This window comes from Toxoplasma gondii, chromosome VIIb (assembly GCF_000006565.2).
Source record: "Toxoplasma gondii ME49 chromosome VIIb, whole genome shotgun sequence".
Lineage (NCBI taxonomy): Eukaryota > Apicomplexa > Conoidasida > Eucoccidiorida > Sarcocystidae > Toxoplasma > Toxoplasma gondii.
In genome coordinates, this window is record NC_031475.1 from 4,870,473 (window position 1) to 4,887,056 (window position 16,584).

The following is a 16,584-nucleotide window of genomic DNA, read 5'->3' on the forward strand; positions in this document are numbered from 1 at the left end:
ACACCACAGCGAACAGGCAAGCAGTGTGGTCGAAAGATATGGGCGATCACTTGGTCGCGCCGCGAAGAGCCGTTGAACGGATTTCAAGGGCGCCAGCCTCTCGCTGGATCTGATCCACAAGTGTGGTGATGTCTTGACTGCATCCAAAAACTGTACCTTCGAGCCGTTCGAAAAGGTGTGCTGCGAGTTCCTCATGGTCTTGGAAAACGCTAGCGTCTCCAGTTGCCTGTCTGGGGGCCTTGCCTCCCAGGTCCTTTCCCAAGAGCAGCAGCATCAACCGTGCAAGTTTCGTCAAATAAGAATCGGCATTCTTTGGAAACTTCCAGTCCTTTTGTTTTCCGGTGGTTGTGGTTTGCGAAGATGTAGTAGTGGAACTACTCGTTGTGGTAGACGCTGTAGTTGTAGTTGTGGTAGATGTAGATGTTGTGGTGGTCGTGCTGGTTGTGGTTGTTCTCGTTGTGCTAGTTGTTGTTGTGGTTGTCGTTGTGCTAGTTGTGGTTGTGCGTGCGCTTGTTGTTGTCGTTGTGCTCGTTCTTGGCCATCTAATTCTTGGAACAGGTATGTCGCGGAACTCCGGCTCGTCCGGCAAACCAGGATAAAATTTGCTATGTGAGACTGGCACGGGTTGTCTTGACCAGTGATCAAGTGAAACTCCAGTCTCGTCAATGGAAGTATCTGAAAATGCGACTTGTTAATGTTTTCATGCTTTGGCTGACAAAGTCTTAGCGGATGCTACCTGGTTGTTTTCCAACCGCAACTTGAATTGCGTTCGCGGGCGTGACCACACTGTCCAAAGCAGTGAAACTCTCCGTGATTTGAGCCAATGCGGGAAAAACGGAGGAAACAGTTGTCAGGCAGACGAGCAAAACTGCCTGCTGAGATAGTGCAACCTCCATCATGGTTAAAGAATGGCTTTCTTTGGAATATCGTATGAACAGGTTTAGGACGAGAAGTCCGCAGCAGACTTGACACTGCGCCGATATTACGGGAAGAGCCAGTCGTTTGCTCCTTTGAAGCAAGATTGATCCTGTCGTTAAACCGTCACGGAACGATGCACTCTCGATCACGGAAGTTAAACTGATGTGTCAGATACACCGATGTCCAGAACCGTTTACCATAACATGAGAATCAAGCGGCCGAAGTGTTCAGACAGCCCAGTTTGTCTCGTCTTTTCACAGTGTGGCACCAAGCGGCTACGCCCCCACTTATCCCAGCGTACGGGATGAAAGTGGCTAAACTCTTGATGTTAATATAGATAACCTCACATTCCGTAGGTGATCAAAGGCGAACCACAGGAAGTGCTTAAGGCGCACAATGCGTCAGAACATCACTGTTTTTTCCTTTCGCATTCGCTACTGCCTGTGCAAGACGTGGGTACTGTTGTCGTTGGGGTTAGTGTCCATTGAGAAAGGATTTTCTCCACATTCAGTTACTACTGCTTCACAAGTAGTCAAACTGCTTATATTCTATTCTGCGGGAGCCGGCCTCCGCGGTTGCGTCGTTGCGGAACCAACTGTCTCCAATAAAAATCTGCACATACTGGATCCACCGTGCCTACACAATGAATCCGCATCACGGAAACTTTTCCGCATGTTCCGATCGAATACGCGATGTTCTTGTTATCCCCGCAGTCGAAGTAGAAAGGGTCGAACATATACGCGAACCTTGTGGCTGTTTTCAATCAAATGCTGACCGGTACCGCAATTCACACTCTGAATGTCACGAAACATCACGTCATCGAGATTCTGAAAACAAGATGAGAGAGGATACTCCAAATTGCTTGGTCTTCTTACAAATCGCCTACGATTCCGATCACGAAACAAATCAGCTGGGTATATGGTGCCGCTGTAGGATTCTTTCTATCGCAATCCTAACGCCACGGACATGTACCTGATCTGTGGCAAGACAGTACGCGTGTCCAAGAAAGCACAGTAGTACCTCAAAATTTCCTTGCTTGAGCAAAACACACAAGACGTGCATACCAGCAAAGGGCACCTTGCGTAGGCAATGAGAAGTAGAACCCCCTGGAACACCTACTGCAACTTGTTCAGTACGAGTCTGACGGCTTCTCGCCGATGTGCATGGTGACAGCCTCGGTCACTACAGGCACCCACGCATACCTGAAGAAGAGAGTAACGGCAAGCAGTCATTGAAACAGGATATTATGTTGCAGGACTCGAATATTTATAACAGTCCACTCTTCATTGTTTATCGTGTGCCATTCAGTTAGAGCCGCCACCAAACGAGGTTTTATGGCGGACTGCTATTTGACACCCTCCGCGCATTGTAGGCTGATTACGCGGAGTTCTTACTTTGCGCTAAGGGCACTGAACATCGAGCTCAGCAGAAGTGTCTGAGCTGTGATGAACAGTGATAGGACGATTGTTTCATGAGCTGTTCCTGTGACGGAGGCACTAACTCCCTTGAGATATATCATGCTCAGCGTGTACTGCAGCATAGACAGTAGCAAAGCCTGCACACATGTCCAAGAAAAGTGCACAGGAAACGATCAACAATGAAAATGAAGCTGTTGCCGACAATAACATCTCGCAAGTGAGAAACACAGATGGGAGAACTGTCAAATAACGTGGGAATCAAGCCTCCGAAAAAGCAATCTGGCAAACGGACGTACCGTCATTGTGTGGTGCCGGAGGAAATACGACGGCTTGAACAGCTCCTTCTTCTTTATAAGGAGAGTGTATGGAGCCCCGAAAGAGAGTAAGGAAGCACAAGGAATCCTGCTGTACAGCTCCAGACATCTGGCGGCAATGGTCCAAAGTGGGGCGGCGGAGGGCAGCATCGTAGTCAAAAAGGGCAAAAATGTCTGCACACAGCGCGCCATCACAGATGTGTTTAATCGACTCCTGTTCCTCACGCTGGGACCCTAATTGCAGTGGCGGCGGGGTTTGGTATGCTCACCTGAAGCAGTTCGAGGTTCGGCACGAAGTACATCGCTGCCGCAGCCAGTCTGTGTACGAACGAAGGTACTCTCACTAAGAAACCAGTACTTCGCCGGGATGCTGTGGCTGGTGTGTTCTGCGCATCAGTCGCTCGCGAGGCAAATAACCGTGATGCGCGGGGACCCCTGACTGGCGAACGCGTATCCATATGCAGGCTGGAGTGGTGTGGACAGAGGGGTCCAATTGGTGGGACTCTCACATCGCATCCCTTGAAGCCCGACACTGTTGACAGTGTATACGGCATTCTCTGTCCCTGATCTAAAGGTGATCCCCTCCGCAATGCGCTAAGACAGGAATGCTTCAGATAGTCCCTTTGTTCAAGAAAAGGCCCACACATGAAACCACCGGGAAACTGAAAGGCATGTGGGACGGCAGATCGCGTCATTGAAAGAAAACCGCGACTATTTGTGTTCTGGTATTTATCACGCCGTCGGCTATACACAAAACTTGGCACCGCCCTATCCTTGAAGGCTGCTGACAACACAGCGGGCAGCCTTGAAAGAAGATGTCGTGAATGTAGAAAACGCGTTACTGCGTGGTCATTCACCTCGTTCGAAAGCAGAGGCCACTGGAGAATATGTGCATGAGAAATGGGTGGATACCAAATTGGACTGCATAACTGGGTACATGAGGCACCGCCACAAAAAAACAGCAAAAGATGGGTAAGATACAAGGGTATCAGCCAGAGAGCTGAAGGGAACCCCATTTTCCTCGAGGCAGTAGTATAGGTGACAAAGGGCCTCAGTCGCAGAACGACTTCATTCCGCGTAACTGTCAGCTGTTCGTGGTGAGGACTGATTTCCTCCCCCAGCGTGGCAAAACATTGTTGATATCTGTGCAGGAAGCTTGATTCATGGTGTGAATTCGCTTGATTTACAGCACCATGATGGTACTGCGTCCTCGCTGGAAGTCACCCACCAGTTCTACACATTGCGAGTTAGAGCAACTAGAGTCGCAATTTTCTACGTTTATATCAGCACACGCGAAGAATAGCCCCTTCTTCCACACTCATCAACTGGTCTGATGCCCGTAGAAACAATGATATCATACAGTCAGTCAGAAAGGAGACACCACAACATCTAGAAAAGTAACAAGAAGGGTGATGGTCCTGCCGCGCTGCAATCAGGGTAAGAATCAGACGCTGTTCATAAGAAACAGGAGACATGTGACCAGCGGCCACAGCTTCGATGAAGAAACAATTCTGTCACTCCAGCTGGAAAACGAGCTTTCACACTCTATTTCGGGAAAAACATCACGCGACCCATGGAACGCACAGCATGCAGGAGAGCAGGAGACACCGTCAATCTTGTGCTTGAGCGTGGCTGCGCGTGGACAGTGTCAGACCGTAGGAGCTAACTGGCAGTGGACTCTTATATGCGAAGTTCAATGTGTTATGATTGGATGGAAGTACCAAAAGGTTAGAATGAGACGGATCAATTCCTTGTCATCTAGGCTCTTGAGTTGGTATTTTGTCACTGAGGCAAATCAGATGCAATGACAGACAGCCCCGACTGTGCATGCAAAGCAGATACAGGAAGAAGCTGTCGTAAGGCGCGAAGCATCGCGTCTCCGGCGCGTGCAGACAACGGTCTGGAAGCGAGCGGCGACAACGGACTGTTTCGACCGCCCTTGAGAAGGATGTTAGAGGCGTTTCTTTCAACCAACGCTCCTCGATTCTCACTCTCCGTACTGTCGCTGCCACAGTATAGGCGAAATGGTAGACCGTTTGGGGATTATTTGAGCGCTTGATGCATCCGTCTCTGACATAAGCGATTTTGGCCCCCCAGCGGCCGTCGTAAATGCAGTGCAACACAAGCACCGGCGAAACCGTGGCAGAAAGGGGGTACATCGTGCTTCGTAGGATAACCTCCAAGAAGGGCGGCCCGAATCCGCAGAGGCGACAACTCTCGACTGTTTACGTCCTACGTTGTTTCCTATCGTCGCCTCTGCAATGGATTTACCTTGCCCGTTTTATGGAGTCGTCCGACGGGAGAGGACGGGAGTCCGCGTTTTAGGAGGATGGGTCGCTGAGGCGGTTCTAGTTGTGGCACTACTAGCATGCTGTGCCGTCGGACGGCAGGATTGGGGCTCCAAAACGGACCTTCCAGCGCGACCCACATTTGTCAAGGCCGATATCGAGGATGTTGATACAGAAGACTTTTGGGAAGATGATCTGTTCGACTTCTTCAGGCCGAAGTTCACGAAATACATACAAGAATGCCCGGTGCACGTATACCGTCGAACTTGTGGCACAGAATCTACAGGAAGCATACAGATTGTCCTGCCTCTAGGGCAGTGGAAGTTGGAGGAGTTGACATCAGAAGAGAGAGTCACAGAATTTATGTTGTTCTTGAGATTCATGCTGGAGACGTTCTGGAGAAAAGTTGTGAAACAGATTGACTCAGAAGACAGCGTAGTGTTTATTGTGGATATGAAAGGCTTGTCTGCCTCCAGAATCTTCTTCCTGTGGAGTGGCCTATCACGAATGTTCAAACTTGCGAACACCACACTGAAAAATGCCGCGGGCAAAAGCTGGTCACGAGCTTACATAATTAATGCTTCGTACGCTGTGACCAAACTGCTCGATCTGCTATCAAGTTTTGTTTCTATACGGAGGCACGACATGGTCGTTCTTTCATCCACCGAAAGCGGTGACGCCAAGATTTTGCGCAGGGAACTCGGAGCCAAGTGTCTCTGGGCCGGTTATGGGGGAGACAGCGCTGTTGGACTCGGTGATTCGGTTTTGCAAAGGGCATTTACATCATCTGCTTTGTTTGGTGACGCATGGGCTCCCACTGAATCGCCCCTGGCAATGAGCACGGCCGAGGGAACTGTCAAGACAACATAACTCCTGGGAATGGGACGGAAATGAAGAAAGGGCTGCCAGCGACGGAGGCACATGCGTCAAATGGAGGTGAAGAAGAAACGGGCGCGAGCGCTGAGCACAAGGGGGGAAGCGACTGCATCGCTGGTGCGGAAGGCACGAATGGCGACGAGGAGTTAAACAGTCAACGCAGCGCGGGGAAACGTCGTTGAGGATAACAACGCAGTTTCCGAACGCGCAGACGTTGACAAAACGATGGAGGACAAGGACCTGACGCGGACATGAGCTTCAATCATGTGCAAGGCACTTGATGACTTCGCGGTTAGCTCTATCGGGCTGTGGTTGGACGAGGGGATGAACTTCATCGCTTTGATGTATGCCAACAGTGTTCTGTGTGGGAATGGAAAGATGACAAAATGTGCTGCGTTCTGTACACACCTGCATATCCAGAGTCCTCAATTGGGCTGGACCACCTGCACGCCAAAGAAGCAATGGAACTGCAGGGCTTCGCAGCAGCAGGCATTTCACATAAAAGGGGAATTTGTGCCAAAGTGTGACTGACCCAGGTACCATACTCTGACGTTTCCGGCATGCATGAACGGCGTCGACAGTTTACTTGACACAGCTGTTCGAATACCACCCGCGCGGCGGTAGCGGCTGCGTCAGGCTATCGGTTGGCGTTTCTGATACGGCTTCTAGCTCTGCACGTTCAATGGCTGGTTTATCTTTCGTTGCGACAGTGGCGTGACAGGGAGGCGGTTGAGCCTCTTTGCTTCTCAGCTAACTTGCCGGCAGACATAAACGCTTCTGAGCATGAATGGAAATTTATCGTATTGTAATCCTTGGTTTTTTCAAACGCAGAAGGTATCAGTGGCGTCGGGCGGGATTCATCAGAAACAGCAGGTGACTTCAGATTGAGACTAGGTCGCCGCTTTCATGGCGGTGTGCGGTTAAGACGCGTCTTGACTGGTGGTGGGACTCTCGAACGACAGTTCAACTGCTTTGCCCAATCGAGACAGTGTTACGATTGGCTGGGCAGCCCTAGCGGGAAAGACTGCGGAATTGTCAGACAAAACATTCAGTGGAAAAACACACACCTGCACCTCCCCTCTTTACCCCGTGAGTCTTACGCGACAATGACTCTCATGACTTTTTCCACTGTTTCCAGAAGTGAACTGGAAAGTTTAAATGACGGACTCAAGTGCCGCCCTGGATGCAGGATGCTCACTTGTTTCCTTGGTAAAGTGTCATTTTTAGCGACAATATTCAGTGACAAGGGTGTCGCGGTGTACGGCGGGCAGCGACGATGGCACGTGCCTTGCCTGGGAATCGTGCACACTGGCAGAAGCTACTACGACTCCGGCTCCCCTTCTCTGACGTCTAAAGTGTCCATCGGTGGACATGCCGTACAGTATACGCCGTTGCTGAAGAGTGATGGGGCAATAGTTCCGAGCAGAGAAAATAATGTACCACATGGGGCGGTAGCTGCTCACAAAGGGGGACCGGTGTACAGGGTCTTCCAGGACCGCGACGACTCACAATATAGTAAATGACAACTAGATTTTGCTAACGTCCCGGTTATTTAGATCGGCACATCTTCAAGCTGACGTGTGGCGGCTTGGAACCCCGTCTTGTCATTATAATGTGCAGTATGATGAGTAAGCGTCCTGGTATCTCTACAACAGCAGGAGCGTGCCGTCAACCACAGTCCAGTTCGGGTCCTGTGCAACTGCCACTGATACGAACGCTCCGTTCTTGTGACCAAAGTTTCCACTGCATAGCGGTGAAAATTATACACAGACACCACGGTACATATTGGTATCCACTATTAATTACTCTGTTGTACTGGTGCAACCCAGTTCGGTGTCAGCTGTAGGTACAGCGGCACACGGCAGGTGCCGGTTGCTCACGCCCACCCCTGATCCGACATTACTTTGCACAGGTTCTCGACCACGATTGCTACATTTGTCGTCCTCCGCATTACAGGATGAGGAACGCTGTTGCTTCAACTCTTATGTTGCTAGCCGCTGTCGGCGCCCCTGCTGCTGCTCAAATGCCGGTATCGCCACCAGCGATGCAGGCAGCACCTGTTCCAGCCAGCGCTGCCGTTGCGAACCAAGCCGGTAACAATGTTTCTACTTCTTCGTAGGAGAGTGCCGTATATGCGCTTATTGCACGCTTCAGTTAACCCCAGTAATCCACTGAAGAATGCAGCAGGTACATGACCTTTGCCATTGTTGTTGATCGAACCTTACCTCAACGGATTATCTTAGCGGAACGCCTTGAGTCTTTGACAAAAGGTGTGCTTACTAAAATAAACACAAGGTCGATGGAGCTCATCCTCACGGTTTGCACAGGCCTCGCGGATGCCATACAGGCGAACCCGTTTTTCCAGCTTACGGGTCTGTCGATGCAAATTAGAGAACTTGCTCTCACGAACCCCGGTAAGAGGCCTCGGGCTTGTATCTGCCAGTCTTTAGTGGATAGTGCTAACGTTTTAGATGCTATAAAGGGAGCAGGCGTGTATGTAGTGAATGCACCTAAGCCCTCTGCTGAAATGCAGTACGACATCTTTTATACTGTGAAAACAACGAAGTGTCTCACGGGTGACTTAAGGAAAATGACGCAGTTGTTTTCCAACCAGGGCATCGAGGACATTTTGCAAGGTGTAGATAGTCCCGCAGGTGAGAAAACTCAACAAGTATTCACCGCAGCAACTGAATGCTACTGGCTTTTTGTCACAGTTAAGATGCAAAGAAAAGAGGAGGAGGTAAGTCCGCGAACCTAGATGAGGCGGCCTCGTTAATCGATACAACACTTTCGTCAGGATGCAAAACTGGACTACGACAAGCTTATGGAACCTGAAAATCAGTCGGATCTTCAAAAAGCACTTCCGCCACAGGCAAGGCAGTCGACGGCTCTGTGGTAGCGTCACAGGCAAACTAACATTGACCGCTCCGAGCACAGGAAAGGCTGCGATATGATCAACAAAGGATAGGGCAGATCAAGAATCAGCTTTCAGTATACAAGAAAAACGTTGAGAAAGCGAAAAAACTAATCAGGTTAGCCGACCAAGCAACAGCACGGAAATGTTTACGCCAGCATCTGGTTTGCAGAAAAAAGGCAGAGGCACGTGAGCAGTAGCTTGCTCTTTCCACATACCGTGCAGTTCCGCGATCAGTGTCCCACTCTCGGAATGGCGACATGTGACCGCATTTTTAAATTCATTCTCGGGAAGGGGCGAGGGATGGCGATCACGAACTCGGATTGATTTTCATCTTCCTGATTCGCAACGTTCTTAGCCGGTTTATTGAAAAGCCAATCTGTTGTTTTGTTGGTCAGACAAAAAGAACACGACATGACACGAGGGGTACCCTGTGCATGAACGCAAAGAAATCAAATGCCTGATTGATTGTGTCCCGCAGCCGCTGGAGTCGCTGTATCGCCAACGCAATATGGCAACTCGAAAGCGAACCATCCACAGCTGACTGCACAAAATTCGTGATGTCGAAGTTATTTATAGTGGCCAGAAACAGGCGAGGCCCTCTGACTACCGTTTCGTAGATGGGACTAATCCCCGCTCTTCTTCCCTCCGACGCCAAATACACCTGCGGAACTCACCTCGAGTTGACGAGGAAGAGAAAGGTCTCCCTGAAGCACATTGCATTCAACACATGAATTAATCCATAAGACAGAGGAACATCTTTCTTTTCTCAATTGTATACGAAAGCGACTGCGAAGAAATCTACGATCGTACCAATGGTGACCAAGGATCCGCCAATGCGTCAAGACCGTTCAAACCAATTCCTGTACGAAGGCACCGACAGCACACGGCAGAGTCGCTGAGAAATGCGATGGTGATAATTGTGAGCACGGACATAAAACAAACGCTCATTTCCTTACCCGGTTGTTTGATGCTGGACATGATGTTAGACATTGATTCCAGTATTTCTTTTAGCGTCCTGTGCAGGTGAAATATCGCGCGATCGCAGATGGCAGTATTGTTTGCGAAGGGTCACTCACGACGAGAAGTCTCAGGAAAACTGCTACAGGGTCTACAAACCCTGAACCACCGATATTTTTATGTCTTACCTCTCGCCGTTCACGATATTGTCATCCACTTTCTCTCCAAGGCGCTGAAGGCACCGGGCTATTGCCCGGGTTTGTGAAGCTTCCGCCAGTTGTTCGATGCAGGTTAGGTCAATATCTGTGCTACCATAACTTATAGCACGTCGCGCCGTAGCCTTGACTTTCCCCTTCTGATTCAAACACCCTTATGAGAAAAACACAGGCAAGAATACACTCATGTAGACACCGTCACTCACAAAAGAGCCCAGAATCAATCCACTCTTCACAACCATGTTCATATTTATCCCAGTAAGTATCTGTAGGAGCGCTTCTGCCATACTCACCTGGTTCGAGAACCCGATGTCGAAAAACGCCAAAGCGATCCGAAATTGTGTCTCCAGGGGTTTTCGTCTGAGAAGTGCATCCCGCACATCAATATGACAGCGGGAGGCTTGAAACAAACATAATCGGGTCACTTTCTTGTGACGTGTGCGTTGCAGATTCGACCTACCGTGTTTGGAGCCGTTTGTGTTTCCACTGCCGTCGTATGACTCGCCGCTATTTCCTTTGCCTTTTCCGTGACGCAGTACGCTTGATAGTTGTCCATCATGATAACGTGGTCGGCCACTTCGAAGAAATCACCACTTCCGCCAACAACCATTATTGTCGAAATTCTATACTGATTGACCAATGGTCGAATTTTGAAAATAAAAGGCGTAATTGGTTCCTTCTCCTTGGCTGTAAACCACATAATGTTAATAGGACGACCACCAAAATGAGTCTCTGACTGACGACAATGAATTGTATCATGGATAAATCTCATTTAGAAGAGCTTACAGACGAGCGCTTGCATCCGTGTGTCTCGAATCATGAAGTTTGTGGCACACGTATCTTCGTCCACAAGTAGCGTCGTGGCCCCTAGCTCCAAAGCTTCCATTATGTTGGCGGCCTGAGAGGTGCTGCCGGAAGCGTCAGCCGACGAAAAGTTGCCCGTAGATTTGCCGAAAGGAAGATTGTTGATGAATGGACTTATGTCTGAGGCACAGTGGGTCTGCACATGAACAATGCATGAGCTCACTGCTACAACACTCCAGAGGTGACTCCGTAGCAACTTAAGTGGCGTCACATCCAGCCTTACCTACTGACGTGACTGCGCGCCCGTCTTCTGCGCGTATCTGCAAGAAACAACACGTCCAAAGAACCGCTGTCGATTTACTCTTCGGTTCGTGGCTTTCGTTAGCTACGCCAAGGATGCACGTGCTGGCTGACGGCTTTGCTCAACCGTCTTACATACACCCTCAGAGTCTCACCTTGACGGCGCCTGGATCAGTGACAACGAACTCACGTCCGTCTCCAGGAATCTTGTTGTACACGCCCCACTGTAAGGCTTCCAGGAGGGTTGATTTTCCATGGAAACCACCTCCAACAATTAGCGTGATGCCTGCTGGTATGCCCATTCCCTTAACTGCAGGCGCATGCCACACAAAGTTCACACTGACGAATCACGCATCAACATTTGCAACGGCTACACGGTGAACTCCTAAGTGAACTTTCGCTTACCTTCACCACGGTTGGGGAGACCTATCCGCACTTCTAAGGACGGCGGTGACTGAAACAAGACGAGGTGATCGTCCTGGAAAGGTAAGGACATCAACTCTCCTCTCAGAATTACCCTCGTATCTTTTTGACAACGAAAGACGGGAAAGCATACTTGGCATTGATCTCGACGACGTATCGTGAACTCGAAAAGGCAAGCAGCGCACCTGCTGAGAGGTAAGAGGGCGGTCGTCGACACCAGACCGACGAGGTAGGCATGCTCCATTGATTACGAAGGCAACCAGGCCATGCTTGGCCAGCGATCCTCGTAGATCTGAAGGGACGAATAATGACAAGCAGCGCAAGGCTCATATGACTGACGAGTGCGCTGTAGCACTGACGTCAACAGATCTTGCATACACGAAAATCTTTGATTGACAGAGTGGTCTGTCTTTCGAACGGAAATGCCCACAAACACTGCTCATGAAACTACCTCGAACTGACAGCATGGCCTAGAGGTACTGGGAAGGACCCGCAGGAGACTCACGCCACCTGCTGAGGCACGGCTAGTGCTGCGGGAGGTTGACACACATAAACAGCTACCTACATTCTTGATCTTCAACACTTTGTATGTGAGCTTCGAGGTCCGTCAGCTTCTGTCTGGAGAAGTACATGGCAGCTCGAGCAACGGCTGGAAGACGCTCACACAAAAGCTGTGCTGCCCGGCGCCCTTCAATTGACCGACCTCGAGCCTGAAAAAAAACCACGGAAGCTCAAGCCCGTACTGTTGTTGAAGAGCCACGCGACACGGTCAACAGCTCCCCGTTAACAGAAAAGCCAGGCAGCCACGTACTTTTCACTCACTTAAACCACGATCGAAAGCACGGACTGTGTCACTACTCATCTTAATCCGAATACACACGTATTTATGCTGATATGCATTCCTATAGATGTCACACAGCTCCCGAACGAAAGGTACCCTACCGGTAGCGAAACATGACACCGGGCCTCTACGGCGTCCGTTGTTACAATCATCGAGGTCCGGCGCAGAACATGCTGGCTAGGTTGGTCAATCCGAATGTCTCCACCCTGCAAACACGTGAGACGTCACCATGGGAGAACAGCAGGTCACGTCACATATTTCCAAACATGAAATAAAAACGTAGCTATAATAGTCGCTGAAGGGTCTCGAAGGAGTGGAAATTCTGATTCGCGGCGCACCTCTGCAGATACGGCCAGGCAGCCACCCCCCGGCGGACGTAGGTCTCCTGACGCGGCCCACGAAAACCCCCCTTTCCTTTTCACCCCGACTTCGACCGAACTCGACTCTCTGGCACTGAAGACGGCCTCAAAAGGCGAGACGCGCGCATGCGACCGAAACTCAAGACGTGCGCCATACACAAACTTGCACAGTAAGTCCCTGTGGGCTTTGGCTACCGCCTACCTTGCTGCCATGCCAGCCTCCTCCTTCGGCCGCCTGGTCGATGCCTGACCTCTGAATGGCGTGGTGAAACGCTCTTGTAAGGAAGTCGCACAGCGCGATGTTCCTGATCTCGGTCTCGAACATGTGCTTGGGGAACCTAGCAGATCAAGGAAGCAAATGGGAGAATGTTCAAATGCCAAAAGGCGCAGTTCCGTTGAATCTTCAGCACCATAAACAAGTGGGGAAAGCTCACAGTAGACGGCCACGCCATCTTGAGAGCGGACCTGCATATCACAAAACTGCTGTGCGAGGAGGGAGAGGAACGAGATGTGTGTATAAGATGACACATGCAGCAGCCAAGTGGTTCTGTTCTTAGTCCGTGACTGGGAGACGAAACGTCGTTCGCGGATTGCCGTCAACGCCTGATTGCATCGTCGCTGGCTGTCATGCTCACTGCGCATGGTGTTGGGGCAGTCGCAGCCGAAATCTGCTCGGCGGAGCGAAGGGGTCAGACTGCACCCTGCGGAAACAACACAGAAAAAAAACTCCAAACGGAAGGGATCAACCGACGTAGATAATGAAGAACACAAGAGAATCTGGGATCCGGTAAACGCAGACATTCAAGGTCTAAAGCAGAAGTCAAATTCGTATCGAAGTCGCACACGAAGGGGTCTTGCCGCGACAGCTGTCCTATGTTTCCGTTTCACTGGAACTCACTGAAGACTGATGCTAACAAGGGCGAGACAGAAACCACACGATCGATGCTGAAAAGGGAGGTGCCGACTGGAGTCGTTTATAAAAAGCCAGCATGCCGACACCCCTCAAGCAAAGAACAGGGCCACGCGTGAGCTGCACACAGGTATTAATGTACGCAACTACAGACGCACGCAGAAGCCGACGAAGGCGTTTGCCGTTTGTACGTCTGACTTCTACATCTCCACAGTTCCAGGGGAAACACAAGAAAGGAAATCGATCGAAAAATAGCACTGCTGAATGTAATTTGCTGTCTCAATTGAAGGGCTAGATTGTCTTCCCTATAACATGAGTTTTTTGTCTGATTCGTTTGCGGGGTGCGGGCCTTGCAGCCACATCAGCCGCCAACCACAATCAGACAATGCTGTTGGTACGTACTTCCAATCAAGGCAAATGGAACATAGATTGGAAGCTGACGAGCACCATGAATACTTGTTCGTCGCGCATAGATACGAAGACGTACGACAGAGAAACCACATTTGATTGATGGTCCTCGAATCACCCTGCCAAGGAAGTCGCTAAGTGTGGAGAGAACTGGCAGTGTCGCACTCACTTGTCAATGAAAATTTGGAACTCCTCCATTTGCCATTCGCCAATCAAGTCCTTGTATGCAGGATACGGCCTGCCTGGTTGATGCGATCAGTCACACAGGGACAAAGAGCGACACTGAGGCAACCTGCAGTAGTCGACTTCGCTTCACGCATGTACCTGAAGTTGTACAGTTAAAGCTTCCAAACACCCGAGTGCTTAACGAAACAAACTGAAACACTACCCCCTCGTTTCCGACACAAATAGGAGTCTATCGCAAAGAAGGAAAATGAATAGGCATGGACACTGTGAGGCCTAGAAAATCGATACCTTCAAGACGCTGAAGTTCGGAGCGCAGACTAGAGACTCCTGCTCGAGGTCGACTGGGAGGCCCGCCAGATGGGAAAATGTCTGCTTCCTACAAAAATGCGCAGACAAGAAGTGTAAAGGAATCTAGTTTTTTATCGGAGTCATCGATGTCGACGAGCTCGTTATTATTTGAAACATTTTTAAAAAGATAGCCGTACCGCTGGGCAACCGTGCTCATCATAAGCAGAGCAACCATGACTCTTGACTTCCACGTTACAGGAAGATACGGAAGTCGAAGGAGGCGACTAGACCCCGAATACAGAAGAAATGAACCACAGAACCGCGTGGAGACGAAAGAGTTCACCACTTCTCAGTCGCACACTGCCGCGACCAGTGAGAGCAGGCTATGAAAAAACAAGACAAAACGTGAGCCTGGATGCTGTGTCTCCCGGCACTACTTGTCTGTGCAGATAAGTGCTTCGCCACGTAGGCATCGAATGAGACAAAACGACCGGGTTCTCAAACATCCTCTACATCGTACAACATACGTTGTTTGTCGAGTCGTGGTTTTGGGCAGGAGCAATCGAGATTCATTACCTCTGTAAACGCAGGGTGACCTCCTCCAAAAGAGTCGCCATTCTGCCGCCGCTTGCTCCGCCCACCTCCTGAGTCGACAGAAAAGCCGGTGCAGGCAGTCTCGCCCGAGCAGTGGGAGACCTTCGTTGGTGGAGAAAAGTAAGCGTCAGACCTCGAAATCGAAAGGTACACGCCTGATCATCAGGCGGAGAAACGCCACGCTGATTTCTTTTCTTATTCCCCTCCCCTGAGAAGCTTGGAGGTTCGTGGGTTCCCACCTGCAGAATTATGTGTCTGTTTAGAACGCGCAGGACCCACCGAGGGTCACCAGTGGCATTTATTTCTAGGGCGGGAAAACAGGATATCGAACGCTACACATACCTCGGTGGTTCGCCCATTGCTACAGAATATCAGACATAACACAAGTTCGCTGAGTTCAATAATACGCAAGGTTACACTGTGGCTTGGTTTCAATACCGAAGACAAAACAGTGGGTGATGCATGGCGTCTGTTTTTGGTACGCTAAACACTTGCGTGCTTTTGCAGGTCGCATTTCTGTTCGCCCCCTCGATTAAAATTCCTTACCGTACAGCGCCTTATAGTACGCACCACGACCCGACTACAGAAAACACAGAAGAACCACAAAGACACGATTCCGGTACGTGTGATATGGAAACAGGACACCACATGTGTGGGGCTCAACAAAGCCTCTTCTGAACAGTCTTCCTGACTATTCAATAGTGGATACAGGCGAATACCTGTCGCGTTTTGGCTTCGCTCCTGAATTTCTAGAGATCCAGTAACGTAACACGACAGTTAGGGGCTGGGAAAGCGATCCAAGAAGACGAAGAGCCAGTCGCAGTCCGACTTCACTCGTTGGAGAGCCGCGAGTGCCAGCGCAAGAGCCAGCAGAGACAACTCCAACCTTCCCACGATGGGACGAAGAGTCTGACACAGTAAACGCAGTGTATGTACAGCTCACCATCTTGGTCACGCTCGGACTCTTTGGACGCAATTCAGCTAAAGACCGGCGGCAATAATCGGGCAAGCGGGTGGTGTTCAGCGAGTCCGGGTCGTTCCAGGGAATACCGCAATTCTGAGATGCAGCAAGAAGGACAATGAGACGTCATCTGCAACAAAAAGCGGTGCTTAATATTTCCTGGCTTTTAGTGGAAACGCGGACGTGTGTGATTTACCGCTGTGATAGGCTTACACAAGGTTCTCTCTCGAAACATCAGTTGACTCGCAGCATACAAGTTGTTGAGAGAGAAGGGAATCGCAGCTTGGACTGAACTGCAGTTTCCAGAAGGAAGAACGCGGGAGAGAGTGGGAGATGTATAGCGAAGAATCGATGGAGGGCAGTCTGCGTCACTGAAAGTGCCCCGCTGTCAAATAAGCCCTCGATTTGCTACCAGAGCCTTCAGCACAACTGAAATCAGACCTGTTTCGAGTTCGGACGTCAGCGGCCAGCGACTGTTTGATAGGAAAGACCGCTGTCTTCCTCTTATCAGTGCAGGTCCCGCCAAGACGCACCGCGCTTCTCTCGATGTTCGCTTGCTTCGGGGTTGAGAACAACCACGCATGCGTGAACGCATACAGTATGTAAG

The 16,584-nt window shown here is 50.2% G+C and overlaps 4 protein-coding genes across 4 annotated transcripts; 1 reads left to right on the forward strand and 3 right to left on the reverse strand.

The window, feature by feature from the left end:
• Positions 1–46: 46 nt before the first annotated feature.
• Positions 47–1,087, reverse strand: TGME49_255380 (hypothetical protein; the record flags this gene model as incomplete). Its single annotated transcript, XM_002364825.2, has 2 exons — positions 737–1,087; positions 47–675 (listed from the first exon to the last, which is right to left on the reverse strand). Exons 1-2 carry the CDS (start codon positions 897–899, stop codon positions 47–49), a joined length of 792 nt encoding a protein of 263 aa, XP_002364866.1. The 5' UTR covers positions 900–1,087.
• A 359-nt stretch (positions 1,088–1,446) lies between these two features.
• Positions 1,447–4,389, reverse strand: TIC20. Its single transcript, XM_002364824.2, has 4 exons — positions 2,920–4,389; positions 2,633–2,824; positions 2,313–2,473; positions 1,447–2,120 (listed from the first exon to the last, which is right to left on the reverse strand). Exons 1-4 carry the CDS (start codon positions 3,664–3,666, stop codon positions 2,048–2,050), a joined length of 1,173 nt encoding a protein of 390 aa, XP_002364865.2. The 5' UTR covers positions 3,667–4,389; the 3' UTR covers positions 1,447–2,047.
• A 3,323-nt stretch (positions 4,390–7,712) lies between these two features.
• On the forward strand, positions 7,713–9,102 carry TGME49_255360 (hypothetical protein). Its single transcript, XM_002364823.2, has 10 exons — positions 7,713–7,907; positions 7,969–8,001; positions 8,058–8,084; positions 8,142–8,228; positions 8,286–8,346; positions 8,401–8,468; positions 8,529–8,554; positions 8,612–8,686; positions 8,752–8,846; positions 8,901–9,102. Exons 1-10 carry the CDS (start codon positions 7,772–7,774, stop codon positions 8,926–8,928), a joined length of 636 nt encoding a protein of 211 aa, XP_002364864.1. The 5' UTR covers positions 7,713–7,771; the 3' UTR covers positions 8,929–9,102.
• On the reverse strand, positions 9,021–15,962 carry TGME49_255350 (ATPase, putative; the record flags this gene model as incomplete). The annotated part of the gene is made up of 21 exons (XM_018781099.1): positions 9,021–9,107; positions 9,406–9,435; positions 9,542–9,591; positions 9,688–9,746; positions 9,877–10,057; positions 10,197–10,263; positions 10,364–10,590; positions 10,690–10,887; positions 10,991–11,027; positions 11,163–11,317; positions 11,413–11,485; positions 11,616–11,722; positions 11,996–12,140; positions 12,373–12,477; positions 12,833–12,968; positions 13,266–13,331; positions 14,118–14,190; positions 14,423–14,510; positions 14,999–15,066; positions 15,563–15,596; positions 15,960–15,962. 21 exons carry the CDS (start codon positions 15,960–15,962, stop codon positions 9,039–9,041), a joined length of 1,971 nt encoding a protein of 656 aa, XP_018636934.1. The 3' UTR covers positions 9,021–9,038.
• Positions 15,963–16,584: the final 622 nt, after the last annotated feature.

What these genes read in the sequence shown, in the direction of transcription:
- TIC20 (XM_002364824.2), bottom strand. Translation starts at nt 3,666, where the DNA reads ATGGGGTTCCCTTCAGCTCTCTGGCTGATACCCTTGTATCTTACCCAT. An exon ending in CGAACCTCGAACTGCTTCAG is followed by an intron (nt 2,825 to 2,919) that starts GTGAGCATACCA and finishes CGCTGTGTGCAG; the next exon opens with ACATTTTTGCCCTTTTTGAC. An exon ending in TCCGGCACCACACAATGACG is followed by an intron (nt 2,474 to 2,632) that starts GTACGTCCGTTT and finishes ACATGTGTGCAG; the next exon opens with GCTTTGCTACTGTCTATGCT.
- TGME49_255360 (XM_002364823.2), top strand. Translation starts at nt 7,772, where the DNA reads ATGAGGAACGCTGTTGCTTCAACTCTTATGTTGCTAGCCGCTGTCGGC. An exon ending in TGCCGTTGCGAACCAAGCCG is followed by an intron (nt 7,908 to 7,968) that starts GTAACAATGTTT and finishes TGCACGCTTCAG; the next exon opens with TTAACCCCAGTAATCCACTG. An exon ending in AAAGCGAAAAAACTAATCAG is followed by an intron (nt 8,847 to 8,900) that starts GTTAGCCGACCA and finishes TCTGGTTTGCAG; the next exon opens with AAAAAAGGCAGAGGCACGTG.